The 9732-nt window shown below is 51.9% G+C and overlaps 2 protein-coding genes across 2 annotated transcripts; one reads left to right on the top strand and one right to left on the bottom strand.

The window, feature by feature from the left end:
- Nucleotides 1-264: 264 nt before the first annotated feature.
- Nucleotides 265-3618, bottom strand: BO82DRAFT_358987 (M28 family metallopeptidase). Its single transcript, XM_025636449.1, has 2 exons — nt 970-3618; nt 265-916 (listed from the first exon to the last, which is right to left on the bottom strand). Exons 1-2 carry the CDS (start codon nt 3427-3429, stop codon nt 731-733), a joined length of 2646 nt encoding a protein of 881 aa, XP_025486765.1. The 5' UTR covers nt 3430-3618; the 3' UTR covers nt 265-730.
- A 3013-nt stretch (nt 3619-6631) lies between these two features.
- Nucleotides 6632-8731, top strand: erg13 (hydroxymethylglutaryl-CoA synthase). The gene is made up of 3 exons (XM_025636448.1): nt 6632-7023; nt 7085-8163; nt 8222-8731. The coding sequence occupies exons 1-3, from the start codon at nt 6861-6863 to the stop codon at nt 8357-8359; spliced, it is 1380 nt and encodes a 459-aa protein (XP_025486764.1). The 5' UTR covers nt 6632-6860; the 3' UTR covers nt 8360-8731.
- Nucleotides 8732-9732: the final 1001 nt, after the last annotated feature.

Here is a 9732-nt window from a genome sequence, read left to right as displayed (position 1 = left end):
GATGGTCTTCGGATAGCCTTGTCTTGTCTTCTGGCCCAGACTAGGCAGGTATTGGAGAATGCTATTCCGGTGACTAACCCACTAAGTCCTAATAGGTATTCAATTCCAATTTTAAGCCTTCAGGTTGAGTGAGGCTTGAGGCTTGGAGGTTAGTCTCAGAAGGGGCGGGGGTTCCAGCACTCGCTTGCGCAAGCAAGGTTCGAATGTATACGTTACCCCTTATAGACAATCACCTGGGTGGAAGAGCAGTACGTAACTCGCACAAGGTAATCGCAATCAGAATCAAGAGCAGGAAACAGAACAGCAGGAAACACTGTATATATTGAGTTAGGTACAGAGAGATCAGAGGCCAGGAGATATGGGTGTCAAGAAGTGAAGGGAAAAGAAAAAAGGAAGCAGTCGGAAAAGAACATGCATGCCATGTTCCTCCAAGAGAATGATGTGTGGTGGTCTATCTACGGGCGGAATTCAGGAAAGGGGTTGGTTATTTGTGAGGCCAGATTCTCTCAGGAGGCGGCGCAAATGATACACACAGAAGTAATAAAAGAAACAGAGGAAGACTGTGCAGTGGAGTTGGTGGTGTGAAAGGTAAGGTGAGCATATATATAACAGGTGTGATGTGGTGCTTGCTTGGTGGCCACCGCAGCTGAGACGGACAGAAAAACAAGAGGGGGAGGGGTATTTTCTATGTAAAGTGGCGTGATTATAGACGACATGGGGACACGAAGCATCAGTCGTGGACAAGGCTGTTACTCGCGCTGGAAATGATGTCCGAGACACGATCAATCCATTCCTGAGTGAGAGTCCAGTTGCCCGCGTCGATACTGTCGCGAATGGCTGGGAAAAGGGTCGGATCGTAGCCGGACCATAATTCAGGGCCGAAGATCACGTGCTTGAATTGCGTTCGGTTCGGTACCTAGGAAACCCAGTCAGTTTCAAGATTCAGGCCAGCAGAGAGGAAAGACTTACTCCGCCATCCGGTCGGTCGTCCAAGAGTTTGGTCTCAAAGTGAGCCATCCGCGCGTTGTACGCCAGTCGCTGCACAGCCATCACGTTGTTCTCGAATCCGCCAGCGCCCCAGACGGCGTCGTGCCAGATCTGACCCCATTGCTGGAAGTGCTCTGCGTCAGCCTTGAACTTCACGGCAGCCTCATATAGAGGTTTGAAGGTGATCGTGGCCTCCGATGCTGCTTCAGCGATGGGAACACTCTTCGACTTGGCATACTTCTCCAAGTCGCTGACATAGCCACCCACGTGATCCGCATAGCGTTCGAGATCGAAGGGCAGGATTGGGCTGTCTGCGATCTGAAGAATCAGGAGACCCCAGAATTGACCGAGGATCTTGTGATACTGAAATTCCGGGTCGACAAATTTCGTCATCCAGTCATAATTCTCGTAGCAGCTGTGGTAAGGAAACGGTTCGCCAGCGAAGCCAAAGTCCACGCTGGAGGTTCCAGCGATATCCTGGAAAGCCACATAATCGCTCCCGGCTCCGAGCGGACCCATTCTCTTCTTGTTCTTCTGCCACAAATCCTTCAAGGGTTCGTTGCTGATGGGATCTGCGATGCGGCCAAGAATCTGCGTGACGACCCTCTCAAAGAGGGGACACCCAGCGGCCTCGAATTCGTGACCGCTAACTCCCACGTCGACATTGATGTAGGCGTAGGCGTTCTCCTTGAGCGCCTTCAATTCTTTTTCCACGTGCTCTGTCGAGCCGACGAGGTTGTATTCTTCCGCATCCCAGCTGATGAATTCGACGGTGCGCAAAGGACGCCAGCCGAAGGTGAGAAGGTCCCCGAAGACTCGAACCAGCTCTAGGAACACCGCGGTACCGCTGCCAGGATCGGCGCTTCCGAGACACCACGAATCACGGTGATTGCCAATGATGATCTTCTTCTCCGGTTGTTCCAAGCCGATAATCCTGCCTACCACGTTGTAGATGGGTTGTCTTTCCACCTCGTCTTGGAGGTTCATAAGATTGACGGTTGGAGAGGACTTGGCTCCAGTCCACCACTGTTTCACCTCTGGGACGCCGCCAATCCACTTTTCTGGAACCTGCGCACCATGACCATCCAAGACCTGCAGAAGCCTCTGGGCATCGCGCCAAGCAAGCGGTATGCTGGGAATATTCGTCAGTCCGGGGCTTTCCTCTGGTTTAAGCCTCTTCTTTTCATCTGGCGTAGAGGCAAACCCGGGCGAGAGGACATCTCCGACGACCCACGACATCAGACTAACTGCTCCACGTTGTGTTCCATCTGCCGGCATATAACGTCCCTCGGGGTAGGCAGGACCCTGGACAAAGCCATCCTGCGCCGGATCTGAGTAAATGATGCAGCCTACCGCGCCAGCAAGTTCAGCGGCCTTGACTTTGAGAGCACGATCAGACTCCGTGCCTCCGTAGCGAACCAGCGCTATGGACCCATTCACGTCGATGCCTTGCTCTGCTAGGTAGTGGAAATCCTCGCGAGAGCCGAAATTGGCGTAGACAAGGTGGCCCGTGACGTTCCCAGATTTTGAATGTCCGTGGAAAACCAACGTTTGCTCTTCTTTCTCCTCCAGTGCTGCCTCCCAGGCCAATTGAGGAGGGTCCACAATAGCCACTCGTCTGCCGTCGGTAGTAGGGTAGTTCAAGTACACCTGGAACTCCTCCAGTTCCACCTCGTCGAACGCTGCCTTTTTGAATTCCGATTCCACCCATTCTGCAAGCACATAACTGCCTTCCGTACCGGCCATATGAGGGTAGGCGGTCAGCTTTTTCAGATTCTCGGCGATATTGGTCTCGTTGATGTGTCCCTGGACAAAGTTCTCCACGGACGCGGCACTGTAGGACTGTCCCATGATAAATCGAGTATTCATGTTGAAGATGTCCGATATGAAGAAGATATACACAACGGTGACCACCAGGAAAACTCCGAAAAGACGTAGTAATATCATGCACGCATTGTTCTTCAGCCCTGCACGAGCATCGTCGAGACGTATCGTGAACCGAAACGTAGGGAGGAAGCGGCGGAACGGTAGATTGAAGGAGGAGAGGGAGCGAGTCAAGTTGTTGAAACGCTTCGAGAATCGCGACCGCAATTGTGAGCGGCGAGAGGATGACTGCGGGCCGTCTTCCACGTCCATCTGATCGAGTTCCCGTTGCAACTCTTCCATCGACCCGCGTTCCGATCTCGAGCCGGCCGAGTCGAGGTCATCGATACTATTCCGGGCGGACTCGACGGTGGGAGGCTGATAGCCACGAGGTCGGGCCTCCGGCCGCGGAGTGGTATCCGGACCACTCCGGTGAAGAAGGCCTTGTCGTTCAGCATTGTCGCCTGCCTCGTCGGACGAATCGAGATGGGACCGGGAAGAGCCAGGACGGGCACCGACGGCCTCTTCGTAGGTAGGAATCGGCAGGGATTCGTATTCAAACTTCTGATCGTTACCCATGGCGGGAGGTATGGAGCTCCCGGGAGCCGTGCGACTTAGATAGTATCACAGATACCGAAATCAGCGGAGAATCAGCGGGATCATGATCTGAATGAGGCAAAAGATACAAGCGCAAACATGCTCCCAGAGTGGCGAGCCTAGAAAATGATTGGCAAGGGGAGCTCCCCCCGAAACGATAGAGGGGGGGGGGGATGGGGGATTGGGTGAGGTAGAAAGGGACGGGGATGGGGGGAAGCCGATGGTTCAGGGATTCTAGAATGCGATTAATGGCATTCAGAATGGTCAGCAGTGCAATGGGGCTTGGGGAAAAGAATGGAAGAAGCCCGATAACGGGACAGTTGCGACCTGGATCGATCGATAGGGAGATGAGGGATGGTGGAGGACAGGTGATTAGTTTGAGTTCGGTTTGGTCTTCCCCGGATCAAGCCGCCCGTCAGAGAGAGAGAGAGAGTGAGAGAGAGGCTTACGGGCTAACTAATGCGTGGCGCAGTCCATCCATTCACTCACTCAGTTGGCTCCGGCTCGGCTCTCCCTAGGCAGAAGAGTTCCTGGAACAGACTTCTCCCGACCGGATCGTCAGGGCACACACAGTCAAGGATCGACATCGTCAACGGTTATGCTGATGTATGTAGTCTCAATGGCGGCGGCGACGACGACGACGACGACGATGGTACTGCATAATGAACAAGAGAATCTTTTTGTGCATGAGGAGGACTTCAACGGTAGGTCCGCAAGTATTCTCGGCGGTATCGTTACGGAGCTTCGAATACATATCCCGTACGCTCTAAATCTGTCCTTATCAGCATGATTACCGCGAGTATGCTCGGTATTTGATATGTACCGTTATGTACTTACCCGTGACATTACTGCTGCCCTTGAACTTGCCCATCGCGGGGATAGAAAGATGGCCGCAACAGTCGTCCATAGATTAGTAAGAAAGCGGTAGCAGGCGTGCTAGGATTATAGGGCTTGGCAACAAGTTCGAAAGAAAGTGTATCGAATGCGAGGTCTGAATACGGTCCTACAACCCACGCAAAAGGTCCGCTTACAATGTTTCTAGTGCGCCTGAATGTGGCCGAAATCATCCTTTATTACTGCGAGGGTTCGATCAAAGTATTCGAGTACCTACATCAATTCGGAGACAAACGTCGATCTAATCTCCCTCGGGTTAGACAGACCATTTAACTAATGTCTTACACTGCATTGTTTTCAAACTTGTCTCCGGTGGTCAGGATCTGCCGTCGTGGCCCGGAATGATTCCGACCTCGACAACTTCACTTGATGCTGGAACAAGATTGGAGGCCATGGCGAGGACTTGCGCAGCAAGTGGAACCTCACTGCTACAGCCTACAAGGTACATGGAATGGAGACTAATAATTCGTCTGGGCATATAACAGACACATTTGGAAGGTGGGATGTCAAACGAGAGGGTCAACGGCAGCCACGCCCATCACCGAGTCATTGACCTTTTTTCTGGCTCCGGAAAAAATTCTTCAAAACGTAAGATGCGAGGTGGCGAGTGGACATTGACAAGGTAAACAGAGTCATTCGATTTCGCTCCTTGGGAATCCGAACCCACTAGGAAATCCTGTCTGGGAAGTTGCCGAATTGGAGAGTTGGGCAAAGAGCGATCTCGGCAAGAATGGAGCGTCCTATACAGATCCCACCGGCCAGATCCACAAGATAAGATTGATTATTTCGCCAGGCCCAATCCCTCTGGCATCCTGCTCACCCTCCGGCCCTCGGGTGGATATTATTAGGCATAACAGAGGATTCAAATTCAGCATCTGGATTTGTGATGCTTGGAACCTTGACGCTGTCGCTGTCGCTGTTGTAAGCTGACATGTTACTGTATCTAGGTCTGGCGCCCCGGCTCGGTAGCCCCGACGTAGAAATGCAGACCATCGTGACGTCCAGAATACCTTTTCCCTTGTTGAGGTTCGACAGGTATTCACCCCATCGTATCACAAGTCCGAGTGACCCGAAAGACAGCAGGGACTGGGGTGGTTCGAAGAGAGGACGAGTGGATCAATGACCGATGACCCCCACCATGCGTCCAGACACGAGCGGGAAACAATTTTGCGTGTTGGGTCAGAGACCACGGGAGTATTTCTATATTGTCCGTGAGAACAATATGTGTAGGCCAAAGCTGGGAGATGCTCCTGTACTGGACCATGTGCACCCGAGAGCAACCGAGGAGTACCACAGGGAAACATCACCAATTGTGGGATAAGATCTGCTCCCGCAGTCTGATAGCTCATACAAAGCTACTGCAGTGACAGGATGGATTTGTTGTCAGTTTCAACGACTACGTGGTGTCAGTTCGCAAGGTGACGTGCAGGAAATCCCCATGAGTGTTGTAGGTCTCAATTGTTGTGGTGGACCGAATATACCGCGATTTACCTCCGTAAGTGTCGGTGAAAAGGAAGCACCCAGGGAACGGAGACGGAGGGGGGTAAAGTAAACTCTTTCTCAGCAACGGATCCTTTCCATAACAAACACAAGTCGGTCAGACTAAAGAAAGGGCAAGGCAGGTTGTGTAATAATGCGCTGAGGGGGGCCCAGCTGTGGTTGGATCGAAACAGTTCGCATCCATCCGCATCGGGAGATAGGATGAAGAGTACGGCGTATACCAGATCCTGGACACCTTCAGATGAACAAGTGTGGAAATTAGGAGGTGGATCTGATTGTTGGAGCACATTCCGAAAAATTGTCTCATCCGCGTCATCTTAGAGGGCACAGGCAGAAATGGAGTTGAATAGGAGGATGTTGAGCTCCGTTCATCTTCAATATGGCATAGCAGAGTGGGAGTAGGATCTATAGTTATACATAGTAAGGTCCCACGTTGCGGTTGAGGATGAGTAGATTCGGAACCGGGCAGGGAGCAAGCAGCACACCACATGTGGCCGGTGCAAAGAAAAAGAAAAGAAGAAATCAGACTGGACTCGGGCCAGCCTCAGGCCACCCAGCCGCCAACCAGCAACCAGGGGCTATCGGCAAGCCCCACCCCCTGCAGGCTAGTTAGTCTTGCTAGCCTAAGGTAGTCAAGGAACGGGGGCAAACAAAAAAAAAAAAAAAAAGAAAGAAACTAATTTGGATGTACTCCCGGGACGTGCTAGTATTTACTGTGTAGTTAACAGTCTCCGTAGTCCAACCAACCCACTATAGATAGACTACCACTGTACGTACCAGCCAGCTTGCACTCGCACTCCTACAACTTATATACCGACTCGCCCCCTCTTCTCTCTCTTCCTCTTTACTTAGAAATCCTCTCTCATTCTCACTCTCATCCTCTCTTCCCTTCTTCTTTTCTTTCTCTGTGATTTTCCTTGAACACCACAAAAGTTCCTTTTTCTACTAATCCTCCTAATCCTCCTAATCAACCTTCAATCTTCCCCACCATCCCACTTCTCCCCCTCTCATATTTCACCATGGCTGCTCGTCCCCAGAACATCGGTATCAAGGCCATTGAGGTCTACTTCCCCAGTCAGTGCGTTGACCAGGCCGAACTCGAGAAGTTCGATGGCGTCAGCGAAGGCAAATACACAATTGGTCTGGGCCAGACTAAGATGAGCTTCTGCGATGACCGTGAAGGTATGCTTTTCCTGGGTTGAATTCTTCTAAACCTCATTGCTGATTGAGCTTGTCTCCAAAGATATCTACTCCATCTGCTTGACCACCTTCTCCTCGCTCCTCCGCAAATACAATGTCGACCCCAACTCCATTGGCCGCCTCGAGGTTGGCACTGAGACCCTTCTGGACAAGTCCAAGTCCGTCAAGTCGGTCCTGATGCAGCTCTTGGCTCCCCACGGTAACACCAACGTTGAGGGTGTTGACAACGTCAACGCCTGCTATGGTGGTACCAACGCCGTGTTGAACAGTCTCAACTGGATCGAGTCCTCCGCCTGGGATGGCAGAGATGCCGTGGTTGTCTGTGGTGATATCGCTCTCTACGCCGAGGGTGCTGCCCGCCCCACTGGTGGTGCTGGTTGTGTTGCTATGTTGATCGGTCCCGACGCCCCCATTGTGCTCGACACCGCTCTGCGTGCCTCCTATGTCACTCACGCCTACGATTTCTACAAGCCCGACTTGACCAGCGAGTACCCTGTCGTGGACGGTCACTTCTCTCTTCGCTGCTACACCGAGGCTGTGGATGCTTGCTACAAGGCTTTCAACGCCCGTGAGAAGGTTCTCAAGGAGAAGGCTCAGAACGGCACCAACGGCGTGTCTGACGAGTCCAAGACCGGCCTGGACCGCTTCGACTACTTCGCCTACCACGCTCCTACCTGCAAGCTGGTCCAGAAGTCTTACGGACGTATGCTCTACAACGACTTCCTTGTCAACCCCACCCACCCCGCTTTCGCCGAGGTCGCCCCTGAGCTGCGTGACCTGGACTACGAGAAGTCCCTTACCGACAAGAATGTTGAGAAGACCTTCATGGCTCTGACCAAGAAGCGCTTCGCTGAGCGTGTCAAGCCCGCCATTGAGGTTGCCACTCTCTGCGGTAACATGTACACCGGTACCGTCTGGGCCGGTCTGGCCAGTCTGCTGTCCTACGTCAAGTTCGACCCTAGCCAGCCCAAGCGCGTTGGTATCTTCTCCTACGGCAGTGGTCTCGCCAGTTCCATGCTCAGCGCCAAGATTGTCGGTGATGTCTCGACCATCGTTGAGAAGCTCGACTTGATCAACCGTCTCAACAGCCGCGTTGTTCTTCCTCCCCAGTCCTATGTTGAGGTAAGAACCCATCGAGTCGTTGATCTCTCGTTGCAGAATGCTAATGGTGATGAAATAGATGTGTGACCTCCGCAAGCACGCTCACCTGAAGAAGAACTTCAAGCCCTCCGGCAATACGGAGACCCTCTTCCCTGGCACTTACTTCCTGACTGAGGTGGACGACATGTTCCGCCGCAAGTACGAGGTCAAGGCCTAAATGACGACTAGCTGTGCTTCTTTGGACATGATCAGTTCTTTAGACGACTTTCTAGATTCCCTCCAGCATGCATGATGATTTTGTTTGCCTACCTTTACCCAACCATTGAGTTCCGTTGAGAAGGATTCAAGGATTCGAGGTTGACGGGTTCTCGGTTTGATTCCCATGCCAAATGTTATGGCGCATTAATGTTTCTACATATTGTTTTTATTTGTTGCCTTCGGATGGAGGCCGATTTCAGACTCCCCAGACGGGTGCTGGGATGCATTTCATATAAGGGCCTTGCTCTTATCTTAGATAATCAAAGATTCATTCACTCCGAAGCTTTCTTGGTGTTTGTATGTTTTGTCCTTCGATGACAATCAAGCTAAGTCACGTGCATATTTGGCCAAGACTCCCGCCTCGGACGCTCAGCCAGCTTCTTCAACGCATAGTTGATCAGTACAGCTAAGGGATTGCTTGTGTGAATCAAAATCACTGAACAAGTTGAAAGCTGCTCATGTTCTCGACTAGTGTGCTCTGTGGTGGTCAACTGCAGCAAGTTCGTTGTTTTACTTCCCGCCGGCTTGCTTGATCAACGTTCGCCGCTGCTTGGCCTTTCTTCTTCATTCTTCATTCTTCTGTATTTTTGCGACTTGACTCTGCACTTCTCACGACACACTAGATATTCTCCTTAATTTGCATCAGGATCTGACATGATTTGCTCAATTTCAAGAAACCCCACGCTTGCTTGCAGGTTTTCGTGAGGGAAGAACCACTGAGGCCGCCTGGCGCCGAGGTCAACATTGACCGGCGCCTACTGCGACACCTTGGATGACCCTCATATATTCACTTTCCTTCCTGCGTTCCCCCAAGTATATTCTTAGGATAAATCTGCTGTTGGAGTCATGCCGCCTGTTGCTTGATACTGACGGCCGTGCTTAGTAACAGCCAATGCGCGTGGAAATGGCTGTGGTTCCACAGACCCCTCGGCGCCTAACCTTGCAGTCACTCTCCCTCTATGCGCCATGAAGGCATACTGGTCCAGGTCAACTGGTTGTGCCCGTAAACACCTCCTTGCCGCCCATTGACCTCGACGAACCAGGCGTGACGCTCTCGCGAACTACATTGATCAATTTAAGTGCAATTACCCAGAATAGATGAAACGGAATTGCTGCCGAATTCAGGTCTTTTTTTAGATCTTGACGAACCAACATCTGCACCGATAACCGACACTCTGGTTCAGATCTGAAGAAGAGACGAAGATGCAAAATATAGCAACACCTTGACGCGCGACTGCCAGATGAAACACGCCCACTCGCCCTAGGACTGTTTGTATCGCGCTTCCCTCCAGCAGATGTCGGCAGTCCCTGGACCGACCTTCGTGCCATCAT

Source organism: Aspergillus uvarum (genome assembly GCF_003184745.1).
Source record: "Aspergillus uvarum CBS 121591 unplaced genomic scaffold BO82scaffold_82, whole genome shotgun sequence".
NCBI classification, from domain to species: Eukaryota; Fungi; Ascomycota; class Eurotiomycetes; order Eurotiales; family Aspergillaceae; genus Aspergillus; species Aspergillus uvarum.
The sequence above is the reverse complement of the archived record's forward strand: the minus strand, read 5'-3'. Positions and strand labels throughout refer to the sequence as shown.